The sequence below is a fragment of the Malaya genurostris genome, chromosome 2 (genome assembly GCF_030247185.1).
Source record: "Malaya genurostris strain Urasoe2022 chromosome 2, Malgen_1.1, whole genome shotgun sequence".
Classification (NCBI taxonomy): Eukaryota; Metazoa; Arthropoda; class Insecta; order Diptera; family Culicidae; genus Malaya; species Malaya genurostris.
In genome coordinates this window covers 92,245,551-92,264,353 of record NC_080571.1, presented here as the reverse complement: position 1 = coordinate 92,264,353, position 18,803 = coordinate 92,245,551, and the positions used below count along the sequence as shown (strand labels likewise).

The 18,803-nt window shown below is 38.4% G+C and overlaps 4 protein-coding genes across 6 annotated transcripts in view; 2 read left to right on the top strand and 2 right to left on the bottom strand.

Moving 5' to 3' along the window:
- LOC131428274 (ubiquitin domain-containing protein 1) overlaps nt 1–3,674 on the bottom strand; it is a 36,040-nt gene extending 32,366 nt beyond the window's left edge. Inside the window, exons 1-2 of one of the 2 annotated variants that reach the window (XM_058592088.1) lie at nt 3,514–3,674; nt 2,611–3,410 (exon numbers count right to left, since the gene is read on the bottom strand). In XM_058592088.1, the coding sequence (XP_058448071.1) occupies nt 2,611–2,692 (82 nt within the window). In that variant the 5' untranslated portion in view covers nt 2,693–3,410; nt 3,514–3,674. Of the gene's footprint in view, nt 1–2,610 lie in introns of both variants that reach the window. The other variant, XM_058592086.1, reaches the window with a different exon arrangement.
- A 7,047-nt stretch (nt 3,675–10,721) lies between these two features.
- LOC131430104 (transport and Golgi organization protein 11) lies at nt 10,722–12,543 on the top strand. Of its 2 annotated transcripts, none has more exons than XM_058594788.1 (3): nt 10,722–11,199; nt 11,387–11,723; nt 11,788–12,543. In XM_058594788.1, exons 1-3 carry the CDS (start codon nt 10,947–10,949, stop codon nt 12,002–12,004), a joined length of 807 nt encoding a protein of 268 aa, XP_058450771.1. In that variant the 5' UTR covers nt 10,722–10,946; the 3' UTR covers nt 12,005–12,543. The 2 variants fall into 2 exon arrangements, with proteins under 2 accessions (XP_058450771.1, XP_058450770.1); XM_058594787.1 differs by having other exon boundaries at nt 10,723–11,199; nt 11,375–11,723.
- Nucleotides 12,544–12,593: 50 nt separating this feature from the next.
- Nucleotides 12,594–14,351, bottom strand: LOC131430103 (cytochrome c oxidase assembly protein COX15 homolog). Its single transcript, XM_058594786.1, has 4 exons — nt 14,096–14,351; nt 13,897–14,041; nt 13,624–13,756; nt 12,594–13,563 (listed from the first exon to the last, which is right to left on the bottom strand). The coding sequence occupies exons 1-4, from the start codon at nt 14,234–14,236 to the stop codon at nt 12,708–12,710; spliced, it is 1,275 nt and encodes a 424-aa protein (XP_058450769.1). The 5' UTR covers nt 14,237–14,351; the 3' UTR covers nt 12,594–12,707.
- A 1,895-nt stretch (nt 14,352–16,246) lies between these two features.
- Nucleotides 16,247–18,127, top strand: LOC131428707 (uncharacterized). The gene is made up of 2 exons (XM_058592753.1): nt 16,247–17,249; nt 17,397–18,127. The coding sequence occupies exons 1-2, from the start codon at nt 16,247–16,249 to the stop codon at nt 18,125–18,127; spliced, it is 1,734 nt and encodes a 577-aa protein (XP_058448736.1).
- Nucleotides 18,128–18,803: the final 676 nt, after the last annotated feature.

The window sequence follows — 18,803 nt, the reverse complement described above, 5'->3', positions numbered from 1 at the left end:
ATGTTTCTTGTTGCCGAATTGATTTGTTTATCGTCACGTTTTTTTTTTGGAGCACCGTCTTGTGAATAGACAGTCCGGCTAATTTATAAGCTCAATTTATGATTGAGAAGAAGGCACACTCAACTCGCTTGCGAAATTTCAGACTGACTGAGATTGGAACTGCCTTTGAAACAGTCTTTTCGACGTTTATGAGGACTCCGAATTTAGATTCGCCCTGATCCAATGTTTTTGACTGTCGACAAACGTTTTCCGAACACTTTCAATTTCTCCAGCTTGGTGTGCGAGTAGTTCGTATTTTGGAGGTGCACGAGCACAATTTTGAAGCGTTGTTCTTTTTGCCTCGGAGTAGCGATTTCCTCAATTTAACAGCAAATGTCAAAATTAAACTGTAGACAAGGTGCTTTACACTCCCATGTTTAAAATAAGGGGTGCAGAGGGTTTTTTCAATGCACTTTGAAAACAAAAATGCGTCAAATGGAAGTTGACCAATTGTTTATCGTAAATTTTTGTTTTTTTTTTAATCATAAAAGCTACAAAAAACTATGAAGTGTTACTTTTCTTGAAAATTAATATTCTATTTGAATCGGTATTATCTTCGATTATGATTTATAACAAGCATGTGGGATCTAGCTAACTTCTAGTTAACTGCTAATTTGAATGTTGAAACTCAATGGAAATCTAAAAACCTTTCCCGTTCAGTAGAGTTGTTCTATCAATTGAACCACTCTGGAGACATGGAGCAACCACATTTTACTACCCTTAGCAAGGTTCTATTTTTGGAATCGCACAAAGCAGCCATCTAGATTCATTCATTTTTACTATATATTACAATGACGATGTGAATTTTTACCTCTTATGTCAAAGTGTACCGTTTAAGGTTAACCACGGAACGTATTTTGTCTTTCTGCAATGACATCAAGCCAATGTCGTAGAATCGTGCAAAATCAACTGAATAGTGGAATTCAACTTAAACCTAATTTAATCGGGGCAACGGAGATTTGATCGTTTTGATTTTCTTCACGTTTCGTCTTCGAATCATCAGCGCACTAGCAGTTCAAATCAGGGGTGGAAAAAAGCAAAATTTTTGATGCACATTAAATAAAAATAGTCAGTGTTATCTTTTCATATCCCATATTTATTGTAGATATTATAATCAATTTTGAAATGAATGATTTTTTGATAAGATAAATTTTGGATTTACTTAGAACTTAAAATGGTCTTCAATTTCATTTTCCACAATGAAAAACATAATCGCAATTTTAGTTTTGTTACCCAATTTTTTAATTCACGGTGTTCGGTTTTTTATTCACAATCGGAAATCTTGATTCACATTTTCATGCGCAAAATGGGCTTATTTCCACCTCTGGTTCAAATATAACTGTCATTGCCACCTCGTTTTTTTTGTTTGTTTTGCTATTCGTCAATTTCCTTACAATTCCGATTTGTTACGCTGTTTGTGCTTGGTTTATTTCTGATAATGAACAGCTCTTTGTTTAGTTTTACTATTATGACGGAACCATCGGCAATCTTTTCCGTTAACTCTTTGCATAACCAGAAGCAAAGTTATGGTGCTACATTCCGAGGTGGTATTTGATTTCGCAGATGATTCGTTCGGGTACAGGAGAACTAAAAATCTTTCCTGATCAAAGATCGAATGTCTGCGCCGTGTACTCGAAATTTGATCGACATGAAACGTTGACTAAAATCATCATTAGTCGACTGGGCTGGAAAGCTTGGAACTACGCCGTGATAATTGAAAGGAAAACTAAACAAACGTAGGCCCTTATTAGCAGATAGATTGTTATATTGACGATTGATGATCATGAGCTCTTCATAAATTCTAAATATTGACGTTCGATCACAAGCTCTTTGGACTTTCTTGACTTACAGAGATTATAGCATCGAATATCGGTTGGATTTTATCTGTCGCGCAGTAGCATTTAAATTGATTTTCTTTTTAGAACCTGGAGCAAACTTTGCTCAACCCGGTTAGAAGATATGCCAGAACCGAAGTGCCTAACAAGACAACATTACAGAATGCATTTGATCAACGATTACGTTATCTTTTAAATCTAGATAGCACTTCACCTGTAACCAAGTTTTTTGATAACTTCGGTATTAGAAAGTTCGTTCAACCAAACTACGATATTTGCCTAACGTCCCTATAGGTGTCTTAGCAAAATTCCACCCAAAGTTGTAGAAACCTTTCTAACCGAACGACATTTAACGGCGCCCATAAAACCAAATAATAAATCACAACCAGGATTCGATTTGTTTCTCTACAACTACTGCCGCTTCCACATACGTGTGTCTGTATGTGCCAGCGCCAGTTATCATCGGCAATTTGAATAAAATCCCCGCTTCTATGCCAACACGCTGATATCAGTCGTGAGGCGAACCCGCAAGGAAAGACGATGCACGGACGACAGGTAGCATGTGGCGGGTGTGTGAGCGACACGCGAAGCAAAACAAGTGTTTGAAGGTCGTCCACCATCGTCATCTCGACATAGCGGCAAAGAGAGGCGTCGCTGCTCAAGATTCAGATTAGAATGTTACACTTCGAAGGTGGCACCAATAGGTGCGATGTTCCGCATTTTGATTTGCACTTACCCGTCACAGGCCGGGTTATGTTGGAGGATCCGGTGTCGAGAGTTTCCGGCTCATTGCGATTGATTCCAATGCAGTTGCCCATTATTTCAACTGTTGCTGCAGCTGGTTCTGTTGGTATCGAAGCCGCGAAACTCTTCGGCACTAGTTGAACCTGGTGGTCGATTGATGCGCTGTTGGCAGGTTTGATTGACGACTGAATCCCAACCCTTTCCTGCTTACGCGGTATGAAATCTTGCGAGTATTGTGATTGGACTTCTGTGCACCTCTTGAACACACTGAGCCAAAGATAAATACCAAGTATTATCTCGGTCGGCGCGGCACTGTTTACACTTGCGATTTAAAAGCGAATGAACTGAAGGTTGTGAACCCTTGGGATAATTTGCACTACTTGCACTACTAATTTTGATCCTACTAACATTTGAAAAGCAATCGAAATCTATTGAAAAAGTATTTTACCACTGGAAACGTCGGTTTTCGTTTTCACATTTTGTACACAACCGGAATTTCTCAGCCCGGTTTCTAATCGGTCACTAATCTGTCAAACCGAACGATAATTTCATTCATAACATAGCAGGCTGACGACACTATCGGAGGTCCCATAGCTGTTGACGAGACGTTGAGTAGCAGTAACCTTCTCGTCCACCATAATGAACGATCTTCTGAATCTGACTTCTTTCGCCTTGCGATGTTGTCGATAGTTTCTGCTGGTTCGCGAGGAACTGCTGCGAAGGTGATGCTGATGATGATGACGATGATGGTGACGAGATCCTACTCACGCTGTGGATGCTTTTCATTTTTCGCTGCCATCCCGCAATAGGGACAAAGGTAATTAGATTATGCGTAATTTTCGCGATCCCGGATTCAGTGTGATCTTCTTGTAACTACACCAGAACAATTACGTACCGATTTAAGACGATGATTTACCTACTTCCAAACTGGTACAATAATCACTCTTGTGGTTCTTCTTGCTGTTCAAGCATAATTTTGACTTTGGCCTCTCCTCGCAACGCCGCGAGGTCTACATTTGCTACGCTCTTCTTCCGCATTAAATGATCCATTCGTTTCAATGGCTGTCAAAAAGAGTACGCACCATAAATTTGGCGTTTCAAGTTTTCGAACACATACATGACGGAAAAACGAACAGTTGACGAAAGTAAATGATACCCAGTGAAATTTGTAGACCCGCATAAGTCCGATCATCGGTCCGATTATCGGACCGATTGAGCACGATATAGGGCCGATCGTAGCGCTTCGATCGGCCCGTCATCGGACAATTCTGCACCATTTGCATCAACCGCGCTGACCTAAAAAAGCTTTATGTTTACATTATGTATCGCTAGAGAAACAGAGCGAAGGAATATCAAACAAGACATTTTCGAGCCGACGTCTTCTAGAGGCGTGCAAAACAGCTCATTTTAGTGAACAGCTCCGAACCGATCAGCTCACCAAAGTGAATCGATTCGATGTATCAGCTCATCAGCTCTTTTAGTTTGAACTTAAATTTCATTTTGTGCGCCGTTTTTCTTATGCACCGGTTTTCTTTCATATGCATGATCGAAATTGACTCATTGATTCGCAATGATGCAATGAATGCAATGCGAATTAATTTATCTTTAATTGATGTCGACTAAATTGAATCTCTTAAAGAGCCGAAGATCCGATCAGCTCGTAGCGTGTTCCTTTCGTCATAATGCAGTGAACTGGGTAGCAAATGAGTGAGCTGATGAGCTGCGGTTCTTTTGAAAAGAGCTGTGAGCTGTCAGCTCACTTCAATGATTCGATTCACTGGAACAGCTCAGGAGCGAATTGCCCATCTCTAACGTCTTCCCGATAGGGTGAGAAAGATTGTTAAACATTTGTATCGATCATAGAGGCTTTAACCTTTAGGTCATTCGCCTCTTAGGGCCAGAAAAACTCTGACCCTATGTTCGAGGTTGGAAATCCAACCCCGATATATCTCATCACCTGAGTAATCAGACATCCGCTCTCTGCTTTGGTATATCTTCACTCTTTTGTTCTACCGATACACTATGTAAGCTCGAAACGCAATCAAAAGCTTTCGTGCACGATGCGTCCGATGTTCGAATTTACTGGGTACTAGAGTCAATGAAGTAAAAGAGTCACGCGAAAAGAAAATACTTCAAACGACGTTTACTCTGTATCATGCTAGAGGTACGCGATTTTCTATTAGTCTTTCTTACGGATCATCTAGGCTGTGAATTATTTCGTGGTTAATTTTAACTTTTGGTTGAAATCTAAAACTTGAGTGGTTATTTTGTGTCGAGTAGTTAAATTTTACTAAAACTACGGCTTTTTCAAAATTTTACGGACGGAAAGATATTTGGGTTCATTTTCCACTGGAAATAATGTCAACTAAAGAATTAATATTAGAATCTGCATTGCAAGATTTTTTTCAGTGTCGGAAAATTTTGTCAGGTTATTTTTGACAACATCAAATTAACCGCTCGAGTGTCAGATTTTAACCAAAAGTTAAAATTAACCCCGAAATGGTTCACAGCCTTACAACCACAAACGAAAATAAGATACACTGAAAGAAAAATAATGGTAGAATATACCATTTCGAGGGTGAAATTAAATACAATGCACCATATAAATCTTGTAGAACATACATATTGATTAATTTGAATACAATTTATCGTTTATTTGTCCATTTTTATGTTGTGGTATGTTTAAGCAGAATATCTGTTGATATAGTACGATATACTATGCTTAATTAAAGCTACATCTAGTATTTTAAACAACAAATTGAAATAGTATGTTTTACCATTTTACTGTTCTAATAATATTACCTACGACAATAGTAAGATACCCGAATAAAAAGTATTTTTGAAAAACAATACGATTTGCTGTTACAAAACCTGCCACAAAATTGCTTTGACAATTGAAAAATATTTTAATGTATTGTTATACACTATTCAATTAATTGTGAACATGCTTTTTTTTCAATAGAATGTATAGGTTGTTAAGTATCGTATCAATTCAAATCAGAAAATTTTCTCATACATGTTTTCTTGGAAAACAATCAAATGTACAGTTTGCATATTGTTTGAAACACCACGTCCAACACACAAACATCCAAAAATGAATCAAATCACGGAGCTCCAAAAATTCATCTGCATCTAGAGTAAAATCGGATTATGTTTTTCATTTTTTTAGAGAACCCCACACCTGAGATTAAACCTTCATCAGCAATAATATCGTCAACAATTATTTCAATTTTTTCACCATCTATTTCACGATAAACACGATTGGAAAAAACAAATTCAAACCATACGCCAAGATGACGACTCATAAAAACTTGTTCTATATTTTTTTGCATACGCAGCAAAAGTTTTATGGTTATTTCTACTGCAATACGATGTTTAAAAATACTGCACTTGAGATAACTTAAGAACCAAGAATTATTATTTGAGAAACGTAATTATTTTTATTTCAATTTAACCAAAATGGTAAAATATAGAATAAGACTAGTGTTATATAGCAGAATTAACAGAAATATTCTAGTTGTTTAAATTAGGCACTGAATTTATTTCAAATAATGGCTATACTAAAATTTACTATGCATATCAGAAAGAATTTTTTTCATAGTATTTTCAAACATTGATTTGTTAAATCGAAGAAAATTTCTGTAAAATTTACCATTCATCAGATAAGTAATTTGAAAAACAGCTTTGTTATCGAATCTACAAGAAAATTGTTTTCAGTGTAGGATTGATTTTCATCAGTAAACGGCAGCATTACACACGGCACTTTTAGACGAATCTGCATCGAACCTCGTACAAAGAAGTAGGGAAGAGGAATGTCAAATTCGTGCGCGCCAAAATAGCACCCATACAATTGACATGATATGTTGACAAGGATGGCAAAAACTCGCTCATAAGATTTGATTTTTTCTATTCATCAGCTCACCACATGATTTACGATGCAATCCGAAAAATGATGGTAAAGATGAAAATCATCGCTGATTTAAACAAACACACTCACCTATACAGAGCACCGCTGACATCAAATTATGATGGTATTGATGGTTCTCAGTTTTGATTTCATAGCATTCAACTCTTATTCCTAGTTTTAAAAAGTGAGTATTGAGTTTGGCATCACTGTACCGAGCTATACCCACAGACTAACAGACATGACAGTATGAGTAAATTCTTATAAAAATAATTTTTCGTGATGCACTAGTTCCACCTATATTGTACTGCGCGAACTATTTACTATCGGTACACCCCTTGTGTTATGTAAAAGTTAATTTACTAGTTGGTTCCCCCTCGTTTGTCAACACCGATCAGCTGCTTGCAGGGATGCCTGGTTTCATCATAATATTTGGAAATGAATCGTCACAGTAAATTATTATATTACGTTAATAATATACTAAACTTTTTAGCGATGTTGGAAGGTAACCATTTATTTTTCTCAACATTGTTCATCTAGACTATTTTTTATTGTGTTGGTAATTTTCACCCGAAATTAAGTGGCGGCAGATCAGAAGCAAGTAAATATTGCCACTAAACGGGTTCGATTTTGTATTGCGTTGAAGGATGAGAGGTAGGCACAATTTTGTATATAGTTTTGGCAATATGTATTAAATCTGTATCCTGCATGAAATTCGCATACAAATGCAAATACATATCAATACATTACAGGTAATTCTGTATAAATGGCAACTCTGTTGGTAAATGAAAAAAATAAACACAGTCTAGATGACAGACAGGATATTTTTGATAGGGTAACGTGGCGCCATCATGACACATGTGAGTACTGTCCCAAATAAAGGAATATTCGAAATGACAGTTAAAATGATTGAAGAATCTAATTTGAGTGTCCTGTCTGTTAGTCTGTGCTTTGTTTTTGCTGGTACTCAAAACGAACACGAGCATTAATGCACGAAAACAAATGTCGAACCGTAGTGTGATGTATACCATAAACGATTGAATTTCATGTCTCGAGCTAAACACAACTGGCTACTGAAACGAATGCGTTCTCCAGCATGCGAGAACATGTCTTGAGAAATGGATTGAAATGGCATCGATTCGAACATTGGCCGCCCATGGCAACTCTGGTGGGTGGGGAATACAAGCGAGACAGTTTCATAAGAATCTGATTCAATGTGTTGATGTACAAACACATCAAATCACAACTCACAAATCGTCTCTCAGTGGGTTCTAATATTTGATGAGCAGTCAGCGCTCATCTGCTGATTGCTTGACACTACGATGTTGAGACGATGTTTTCTCTATTGAAATAGTTACCCAGTTACTCAACTCGTTCAGCGATGCTTTTGGAACCGATGTGCAGGTGAGCTGAACTCGGTGATGATGAAGTACTGAGTTGATTATTGCCAGCCCTGTATGTTGAATGTGATGCCGTGCGATAGCGTTACTGCACTGAAGGTTGATTTCACTACAAGCTGACAGGGTCTGCTTTTTGACAGTTCATTTACAATCACAAAACAAAAGGACTTCCAAATGGGATTTTTTAATCATTTTAACACTCATTTCAAATATTCCTTTAGTTGGGGCAAGAACTCGCATGTCATGATGGCGCCATGTTACCCTATCAAAAGCATCCAGTCGTGTTTTTCAACGCAATACAAATTCGAACCCAAGTTTTGTTACAATATTTACTTGCTACTGGCCTTCTGCCACTTAATTTCGGGTGAAAATTACCAACACAATCAAAAATAGCCTAGATTACTACAAGTTAATCTCACATCTGGCCCGATGAAGAACTTTTAAAACATTCCATATGAAAAACAAACTAAAAAGAATAAATATTACAGTTATATATACCGCAAACCAATAATCGGTTTCACGTACCTGAGAATTCTTTTTGCTGAACAACGTTGAGAAAAATAAATTGTTGCGTTCAAATATCGCTAAAAAAGTTCAATATATTATCAACGTAATCCCATAATTTATTGCGACGATTCATTTTCAAATATTTTACAAAGCCTGATGAAATCAGTTCAGTTAACGAACGAGGGGGAACCAAATCGTATAAAAACGTTTACATAACGCAAATGGTGTACCGATAGTAAATAGTTCGCGCAGTTCAATAAAGATGGAGCTAGTGCCCCACGAAAATTTATCTTTAGAAGAATTTACTCATAGTGTCGTGTCTGTTAGTCTGTGCTAGTAGTCCCAAGTAAAGATGAACTACAATTTATTCAAATTTGGAATTAGTTTCGCCAGCACTTGTGTAAAATATTCATGAAATTGAAAATATTTTATATATCGCGCTTTAATTTCGGAACCGGAAAGCGGATTCGAACAGGCTTTTCGGGATCTTTCATTTGCATCCTAGTTTGTGAAAATCGGTTAAGAATTTCCGAGTAAATTGAATGAGCATTTTCTCATAGATTAGCACATATTACCTTGTAATTCCAGAACCAGAAGTCGGACAAAGATGAAACTCAGTAGCAGTCTATGGGACCATAGGACTTTTCATTTGGATCAGAGTTTTATGAAAATCGGTTCAGGCGTCTCTCAGAAAATTGAATGACATTATTTGTTACATACACACAGCCAATGATACATACCAACACACGCACACACATTTTATGATCTCGACGAACTGAGTCAAATGGTATATGATACTAGACCCTTCAGATCCCGGTGGTAAAATCAGTTTTCGCAGTGCTTGCAAAGCTTTCCTATATGAGAGAGGTAAAAATAAACTTTAATGCCTTTTGATTTATACCTTCTGCGTTTAAAATAACCTGAACCACAGATAACAGATATACAGACTTGAACAAAATTTTCTGTTCCTGAACTGAATAAAAAAAATGGTTCAGATTGTCATTGTGACGTTGACAACTTCTGAATAATTCTTGTACCTCTGTTTGGAATCGGCCCTTGTCACGACCCCATCTTGATGAGATCAAAATCGGAACTTCAAAATCAGCTGATTGCAACGTAAACAAATAAACAGTAATACATTTGTTTTACGCGTTTACCTTGTTTAGTGCACGAAAATTAGTGAATTTTGGGACGACTCTCTCACAATAACTTGTCGGTTTACCTAAAATACAGCAGACAGTGTTTTGCACTCAAAATAATAATCTTGTTATAGTTACGTGAAAAGTTATGTGAATATTTTCCACCCTACTTTTCACGTAGGTTTTAATAGACTGGCATTTAAAAGCTGTTTAATGCATATAATCCAGTAAAAATTACGTGTTTCATAGGTAAAATGTAATGGAGCAGTACATATCACATTTATCTATCAGTTCATATCAAATTTAGATACCAAAGAATCACTATTTTATATATTGGTTGAAGTCAAAAGGGAGATTCCAGATTTTTATATAAATCTACAACATGAAAAATTCCATGGAAAATCAAACATTTATTCTAGAAGATAAGCATAGAATTTTCAATAAAAAGCAATATTCAATTTGACATTTGAAACCAGTTTACGTGATTTTTCAAGTGAATCAAACGTGAATTTTTTATTTGAGTGTGGGACATCAAGTGGAGATAATTTTCACAATTTAAGAGTCGCGATGAGTATCAAAACATCGCAGTGTTTGGGGCTCGAAACGCGAGGGGCTCAACGTAATCGGTATACTTTCAAATGGCTGGTGCTCACATAGCGTTGTCAGATGGGTGTTTGGAATAGTTTGTTCTCTGATGGTTTGTAATAAAGATAGTTAAATTTCTTGAACACTCACTCAATTATCATAGTACCACCTTTACTAATTCGTCATGCGCATTCTCGTGTTGAATTGTTGACAACAAAACGATACATTTTTCGAACATCTAGCTAACTGTCATTTATGTTGGACGCAGTGATGTCGCTTTTTATTTTTTTCGAGAGATTTACAAATTCATGAAGTTTGATGTATACCATACGTTAATTTTTTGTGATAACGGCCAATAAACTACCTTTCAAAATCGTTAAGCAAAACCTTTACTAATAATTAAATTATTGTGTCTATTGTGTAATTTAATGTGCTTAAGAATAGCTCGATTTTCGAATATGCTTCTTTTCAAATAATTCCAAAAGGGCAATATGTTTACGTTGACTTGTGAATTAATTGTATTGCGACTTGGCATCCCTTCTGATCTCATAGCTGACAAAAATTTGACAAATTCCATTGTAACCAATCGTTATATAGCTTTACAGACAGAAGAAGGAAGTATAAAAATTATTTAATCCATTAAAAAGCAGCAGCAAGAAAAAAATTAATAAATTCAGAAAATTAATTACTTCTGCTGATTAACCTTGGATATTGTTCGCTTGTACTGTTACAAGAGAACTACACTTCTTGTAACTAAAACGCAGTTAATAAAAGTAACAGCGGAAAAACAAAAATGGCTCGTTCGATCAGTCCTGGAGGCTATTCAAATTACGAGGATGACTCGATGTTCCAAAACGCAGCTTACACACACGACCTGAACGAACAGATGCGAGTTCCTAAGCGTATTCGGGCCACTGGAGATTATTTCGATGAGCATGAGCTGTTGTCCAATGGAAATGGAGCTATCAATTCCTGGAACTATCACGACAAAATCGAAATGAACGTTCCCGATCGAATTGTGGTTCTCGGTCAGGATCAGCATCTAGGTATGTTTCGTATAGGCGAGAAAAGAGGAATCATTGATTTATCTGTTTATCATAATCATTTCGCTTACTAACCCTGTAACCTTTGTCTATTGGTGGTCCTTACGAAATTGTCCTCGCATGTGATGTGAATAACATTTGGGTATACCATTGTCGAAACGACGTTTAATCAAACCAGTTCTTACGTCAGGCACCAAATCGGCTCCTCGTGAAATAATGCTGGAAAATTCTATCCTACCGAAGGATCCTGGCCTCGTTCGTGTGTCGACTCCTCCGCGAGTGATCACACTATCGCAACATCATTTCCCGTCCGCTTCAGACGAGCCGGAGGAAGAAACTGATCCAAATGAACTTGACGATTATGAGCCACGCTCGTTGGAATCGACCGAGGACATGAATAACGGAAACCGTACTGGTAATCGGTCACGGTTTGGACACAGTGACAGGAAGCTTGTAAACGGTGGTGGGGAACTGCAGAAAAGAGCTACATTTGCCAAACATAATTCCGAGCTTGTGGTCAGCAGAAGGTATGTCGTCGATTTGAGATCTGCCTATGTTTTAGGAGGTGTTAAATTCTTAAGATTTTTTCAGCTTCCGCGAAGAGACGCCCACCTTCGGTGGCAGTGTGGAAAATCTGACTCCGTCGGAAGAAATGACCAACCTGCGCCGACAGGTGGCCAAGATGAACCGGCGACTGCTTGCTATCGAACTGGACAACATGCAACGGCAACAGCGGGAGAAGATTATTTATTGCGTGGGCCTGGCTTATCTGCTGCTCAAAACATTTATGTGGCTTAGTCGGAAATAATTTGAAATGGTTCGACAAACCGATGTTGCATTCTTAGCTAAATGTAGTAATTTGATAAGTCCTTCATACAAAAGTAATTGTAGCGATGATGTACCCCACATTTCAGTAGATTGCAGCGCAAGAGTAGCAAACAACACATAATTGAAAGAGTAGATTTGCTTTTCTATACATTTTATTTACATTTTTCACCACCACATCATTCAAATATTTTCTAATTATTTCCTATTGTTTTTTTTTTTATTTGAATGCAGTTCAGTGATAAAACGGATTGTTTTTTTTTATCGTAGTAGTAGCATGCCAGTAAAAAAATCACTTTATAATCGCGTTACTTTTATTAAAGCTTGGGTAGATTAAAACACATTCTACTTGAAAACAAAAATGGTGCAGACAACAAAATATAAATAATCTATTAAAACATTGGTTATTGGTTCTCTTGAACTAGGTTTTTAAAATAAATAAAACCGCGAATAATTTCCCGCCATGTTGAAACTATCTAATCCAAAAATACAAAGAATAAAGTTTACTTTCTAAATCGACAATGACTTACTTTTACTTGTGTTTAAAGTTTCGATAAAGATGCAAGTCAAGATTTGTATTCAAATCTGATGAACTTTATTTATTACTACATATTAAATGGACAAATTTGATCTCTCAAAGAAACAATCTTTTGTCAGCTCTTATTCTTCATTGTTTTACCTTAATTCTACTTGGGTAATCGTTTCAAATGTTTCATTTCGTGCGATAGCCAAATGGCTAACGATAAAAGCAACAACGAACCGGACTGGTGGCTGGCGGCTAGCGGGACGGGAACGTATGTCAAAAGCGTCGTGATTCCCAGTAACACTTGTGTCCAGCCCATCACAGCAACAGCGGTGGCCGCCGTGTAGGCTCTTGGAGGCAAAACGCGTCTTCTCGATAGCACGAACATTCCCGTTATGAGCGTCAGTGTTGCGGTGCCGAGAACTCGATGATCGAACTGCACCGTTGTGGGGTTCTCGGTGAAATTTCGCAGAGTGGGAGACAACGCCAGAATGTCACTGGGGATCCATCGATCGGCCATTTTGGGAAATGAATTGTAAATTAATCCAGCATCCAGACCAGCTACAAATGCTCCGGATAGGGCGGTGATGAATACTGCTGCTTTATTCGCATGGACTAGCCGTTTGAATCGGAAAGTGGCTGCCGGAATTTGGCCTACCAATTTCTGTGCTGGAAGAAGCTTGTCTAATGCTGACCACAATAATAACGAATATAGCACAAATGCAAGCCCTAGGTGTGATGCTAAACGATACTGAGATACACGTGGGACGTCGCTCTCATGGTGGAATCGATCTTCCAGGCCGGACTTTACCATGTACCAACCTAGCAAACCTTGGGCCCCTATTAGGGCACCGAACATTAGGGTACGAATTTTCATTCCTCGATCCAAATACCCTCTGGACCAGAAGTACACCGCTGGCAATGCATAAACAGCTCCAAGCAGTCGACCCCACATTCGATGACCGAATTCCATATGCCATATTATTTTGAACTCACCGAGGGTTATGTCTTTGTTTTTGCTGAAAGTCATTCAATTGTTATTCTGGAGTAATATTTTCATCGTTTATCCAAAATCATACATCTTAAACTCAGGAAACTGTTTGTAGCGCTCAAATTCTTCCTCCCACTCTTGCTGTGTTCGAGGCATTTTCTCACCCAACAACTTCCAGGTAACCATCGACAAACCGGACTCTGTAAGACGTGTCACTCCACCTTCAATTGAATGTACGAAAATAAATTAGGGGAAAGCCGGAAAAACAACTTACAAGTATTTTATTTAGCAGTTCTATAGATAGCCTCCTCAATGACAATACAAACGCAATAAACTAGAAACCCATAGCAAATGGTCCCACCTAGCACAACCGCTACGAATACCATTCCGCTACATCCCAGAAGCCAGTAACCAACGGCTTTACGACCCTTTTCAGTTACCTCCGGTTTTGTGCAATACCGGGTCACGGTTGTCTGCACAATTCGACCAGTTAAGGTAATGTTTGCCTAGGAAATCGATCAATGTATCACATATTCAAATCGTATTAAATATTTAAATACCTTTTGTAGGATGGACCATTTGGGGATAGTTGTTTTGGAATTTACAAATGTTCGACATGGAGCTAAACTTTTAGTAACTAGATTCGGGTAGCTTTTAGCTATCCGGAACAAAGGTGCCACCAGTCGAGAATAGTTGAACATTTTCAGTTAAGAAGCTACTGAACAGCAATTGATTAGATACAACACTTATTTAATTTTCTCATTGAGCCGGTGAAGACGTGACTGATTAGTGGTTGCGAAATATTGATGCATTGTAAACCCAAGATGCTGAATAAAGGGTGGAAACTATTAATAATTTGAAAGTAAATTGAAGAATCCAGCCTACGGTGATAATTTTATGATTTTGCATGAAAATTTGAAAAAAAAATTTGTTTTTCATGTAGCAAACGCGAAAAAGAAGTGCTGGGAAGAAATGGCAAACAGTTTTAGGGCTCAAACACCCATAAAAGACCTGTGAAACAAATATCGCCAACTACAGGGAAAAAGGAATAGTGCACGCATCCACGCAATAACTTTGAACGGACGTACCGCAACTGAAGATTCTCAAATAGCAGAACTCTTGGGAAACTCCTTCCAAGAAACATCGAGCAGCAGCTCATATAAAGCAGAATTTCTGAAACGCAAAAAGCTAATCGAAGCAATGCTGAATACAACCAACCATACAAACTAGAAGAATTGGAAGAAGCACTCGAAGGATTACGTGGATCGTCCCCAGGCCCCGACGACATTTACTATGCGATGATCTGCAATCTACCTTTGGACTGTAAACGACGCCTGCTAGAAGCATACAACAGACTATGGTCAGGATCGATTTTTCCCACCGAGTGGACCAAATCAACAGTAGTCCCCATCTTCAAGGGGAAGGGGAGCCGCACCGACCCACGCAACTACCGACCAATATATCTCAACAGTTCCCTATGCAAAGTTTTCGAGCGAATTATAAACAACCGACTAATGCACCTACTGGAAACCAAAAAACTGCTAAGTGAGCACCAATATGCATTCAGGAGAGGTAGAACCAAATACAAATAATAATACCCCTAAGTCCCATACAAACGAACCGCCAATGTTTGGTTCACAGCCTGAACAAGTAAGCCTAGCAAATTACTCCCTTTCGTTGCGATGGTTTGAAAATGTGGAAGGAGATCGTTTCTGGCAACGCTTTATGCTAGTTGCTACGGCGCAAAACAAGTTTGTTTGTTTATGTTTTCCGTTGTTGTATTGCAACAAATTCAAAGATACACTCCAGCTAATCGATGAATGAAGAATTTCGATATTTTTTGGCAGTGATGGGACTTTATTTCATAGACGGGCCTTGGTGTGGAACATGGGTACGATTTGTATACGTACCACGGAAACAACGATTAGCGCTCTACACGATAAAATAAAAGTTAAAAGAGAAACAAATGCAAGCTGTGTATGCGTTTTCCCAATAGTCACTCATATATGCGTGACCCAGACAAATTGATTATAGCCCGAACGGTGGCAGACACAACAGTTTTTCTTTCATAATGGATAAACTTATTAATTGAATTATTTTCTATTAGTATTATGACGTAAAGGTTCCCCGCATTTAGCAGATGTTGGAAAAATTCCTACTCCTCTGACGGGAGTGATTTGCAATGTGAAGAACGGATGGCTACCATAACGATTCGGTGAACAGTGCCGAGACATTCTAACATATAATACTGAGCAATTTCCGAAAAGCCAAGGAGCAAATTTCTGAAAAGCCAAGGAGGACAAAAAACAAAATCCGATATGGAATAACCATATCTCATACACAACAACATAGTTCAAGTTTATTTTTCACTACAATAAACAGTAACTATGGTGAACTTGTTCTTACCCTTCAGTGTTGCTAGTTTTATATAAAACTCGTTAAAGTACATTGTCACTTTGACAGTGTATCATGACAGTGTACCGCACGATGCAAAATGTGTCCTTGAAAATTTGTCGAAGTACTCCGTATTATAATTTGTATTTGGTAGAACCACTACCGACCATCTAGCAACGATGGAGGAGCATATTAGGAACGCGATGTAGAATAATCACTATGCACAAGCGGTATTCCTTGATGTTAACAAAGCCTTTGACACTACCTGGAGAAGACTAATCCTGAAGAAATTGAATGAATGGAATATTGGAGGAGAAATGACACGATTCCTAGCAAGCATGCTACGTTCCAGAACGTTTAAGGTGCTTGCAAACGGTACACTATCAAATGAAAAACTTATGGAAACCGGACTTTGCCAAGGATCGGTCCTAAGTGTAACGATGTTCCTCATAGCTATCGATACAATCAAGCAATACTTACCCCCAGACGTGCTATGCTTGCTATATGCAGACGACATCGTCCTAATCGCTAGCGGAGAGAACGCCAAGACGGTCGAATCCCGGCTGCAAAATGCTCTGAACATGGCCGAAAAATGGGAAGCTGAATCTGGATTCAAAATATCGGAAGCAAAAAGTGCCACGGTTATCTTCAAAAACACGCGCTCCTGCAAACCGGGAATTCCGAACTCCCTACAACTCAACGGCACACCAATACCCCGAGAGAATAGCTACAGATGCCTAGGAGTTATTTTCGACCAATGTCTTCAATTCCGGAAACACGCAGAAGAAATTAGAGCCAACTGTCAACAGAGGATTCAATTCTTACGAAGTGTGGCAACCAGAAACTGGGGAGGAGATAGACACACGCTGCTTAAACTTTATCGAGCCACTGTCCTCGAAAAGTTACTATACGCCGCACCTGTAATCTCCGGTATGAGTGAAGTATTGTTGAGAAGACTAGAAACGATTCACAACGCTGGATTAAGAACGATCATAGGAGCATTCCACACAAGCCCAATTGACAGTTTACACGCAGAGAGTGGAATCCCGAATATACAAACCCTACTTGAGCAAAGAACCGCCATCTTTGCGGCACGTAGAAACGCTATACATAACGGCAGGATTGACGAACCCAACGACAATGAAAGAAATCTGAGCGACGATAGTAACCCATCCAGTGACGAAACAAAGGACAGCGGAGAGCTCTGGGGAACAGCAGCTCGCATAATCAAAGAAGCCAACACAGCCATATCAAGAGGAAAGCACGTCTTACAAAAAATCGACCTAACTGTACCGGAGATAGTTACCTTCACATGCCCAAGTACAGCACCCTGGTTCAAAACGAAAATACTAACAGATAAAAGCCTTTTTACGAACACACAGCAACCACTAACCCCGGCAGAATTATGCACTATGTTCAGGAAATTAAAAAGTTCGTAGTATCCCATACACCAATGCATCTATACAGATGGTTCCAAAAACCACGATAGATGTGGCTACAGCGTAGTATCAGAGGATTTGAAAATACAGAAAAGAATTAACGGCATGTGTAGCATATACTCAGCTGAAAGCTTAGCAGTCATGGACGCACTATCCTGGATTGTAAATAACCCTAGAATAGGAGCTTATTTAATATGCACCGACTCGATGAGCGTACTCACAACAAGAAAAGGCACAGAAGTGATCGTGTGCTGGGTACCAAGCCACGTTGGTATTACCGGAAACGAAACAGCGGACCAAAACGCGAAGCAGGCCCTAAAATCAAAAATCATAGATAACAAGCAAATTGACCTAGAAGAATTTAAAGCGATAATAAAAAACGGAATACTGAGTAGGTGGCAGCAATGTTGGTATCAAGAAACACGCAACAAACTTCGCGAAGTCAAAAATACAATTTCACCTTTTACGGAAGCAGTTGGAACAAACAGACAAGAAAGCGTAAAATTGGCAAGACTACGTATAGGACATACACTTTTCACACATAGTTATCTGTTGGATAAGACCGAGACACCACGATGTCAGCTGTGCAATAGCATACTATCGGTTAAACATGTGATCGTAGACTGCGCAGCACTGACGGAAAAGCGTGAAAAAATAGGACTGTCACCCAACCTGCGGGAAGCCCTCGCGGATGACCAGGAACGAGCAAAAACAGTGATAAAATACTTCAAAGATATTAAGCTATATGATCAAATTTGAGTACTAAATAGTACAAGCGAACTGTATTTATAAATTTCAACGGACCTAAATGACTTTGTTTAAAAAGGTCCCTAAATAAAAAAAAGAGAAAATCCTAAAAGCAGTACAGTGGAGATAACTAAAGAACTGAATAACCGAAACAAAGTAAAAGTTTGTTCCGAAACGGTAAGAAGTGTTTTGAGAGAGAACAACTTTAATGCTCGCGCTCCTAGGAAAAGCTTTTTATCAGTGCTAAGAACAAAGCAAAACGGTTAAATTTTGCGACACAGTTTTTTAATCGTCCAGCAAGTCAATGGTACGATGTTATTTTTATTGATGAATCAAAATTTAATATTTTTGGCTTTGATGGACGGTTCGTATGGAGAAACCCAATGATGAATTGAACCCAAAAAATCTAAAAGCTACTGGAAGTACGGTGGTGGAGAGGTTATGGTATGGGGTTGTATGTCAGCCAATGGAGTTGGGAACTTAGTGCTCATTGATGGAATAATGGATCAAAAAGTGTATTTAGACATATTGAGAGAAAATCTTAAACCAAGTGCCGAGCCGAAAAAATGGGTTTAAACGATGGTTTCAAATTTTACCAAGACAACGATCCTAAGCACAAGGCATACAGTGTCCGATCATGGTTGTTATACAACTGTAAAAAAGTTATAGAAACTCCTCCACAATCACC

Excerpts from the sequence above, each read along its gene's own strand:
- LOC131428707 (XM_058592753.1), top strand. The coding sequence starts at position 16,247 with ATGACACGATTCCTAGCAAGCATGCTACGTTCCAGAACGTTTAAGGTG. Across the intron at positions 17,250-17,396 it reads AGTTACCTTCACATGCCCAA|ATGGTTCCAAAAACCACGAT; the intron begins GTACAGCACCCT and ends GCATCTATACAG.
- LOC131430103 (XM_058594786.1), bottom strand. The coding sequence starts at position 14,236 with ATGTTCAACTATTCTCGACTGGTGGCACCTTTGTTCCGGATAGCTAAA. Across the intron at positions 13,757-13,896 it reads ATTCGTAGCGGTTGTGCTAG|GTGGAGTGACACGTCTTACA; the intron begins GTGGGACCATTT and ends ATTCAATTGAAG. Across the intron at positions 13,564-13,623 it reads CAGTTTCCTGAGTTTAAGAT|CAAAAACAAAGACATAACCC; the intron begins GTATGATTTTGG and ends AATGACTTTCAG.
- LOC131430104 (XM_058594787.1), top strand. The coding sequence starts at position 10,947 with ATGGCTCGTTCGATCAGTCCTGGAGGCTATTCAAATTACGAGGATGAC. Across the intron at positions 11,200-11,374 it reads CGGTCAGGATCAGCATCTAG|TTCTTACGTCAGGCACCAAA; the intron begins GTATGTTTCGTA and ends TAATCAAACCAG. Across the intron at positions 11,724-11,787 it reads GAGCTTGTGGTCAGCAGAAG|CTTCCGCGAAGAGACGCCCA; the intron begins GTATGTCGTCGA and ends AGATTTTTTCAG.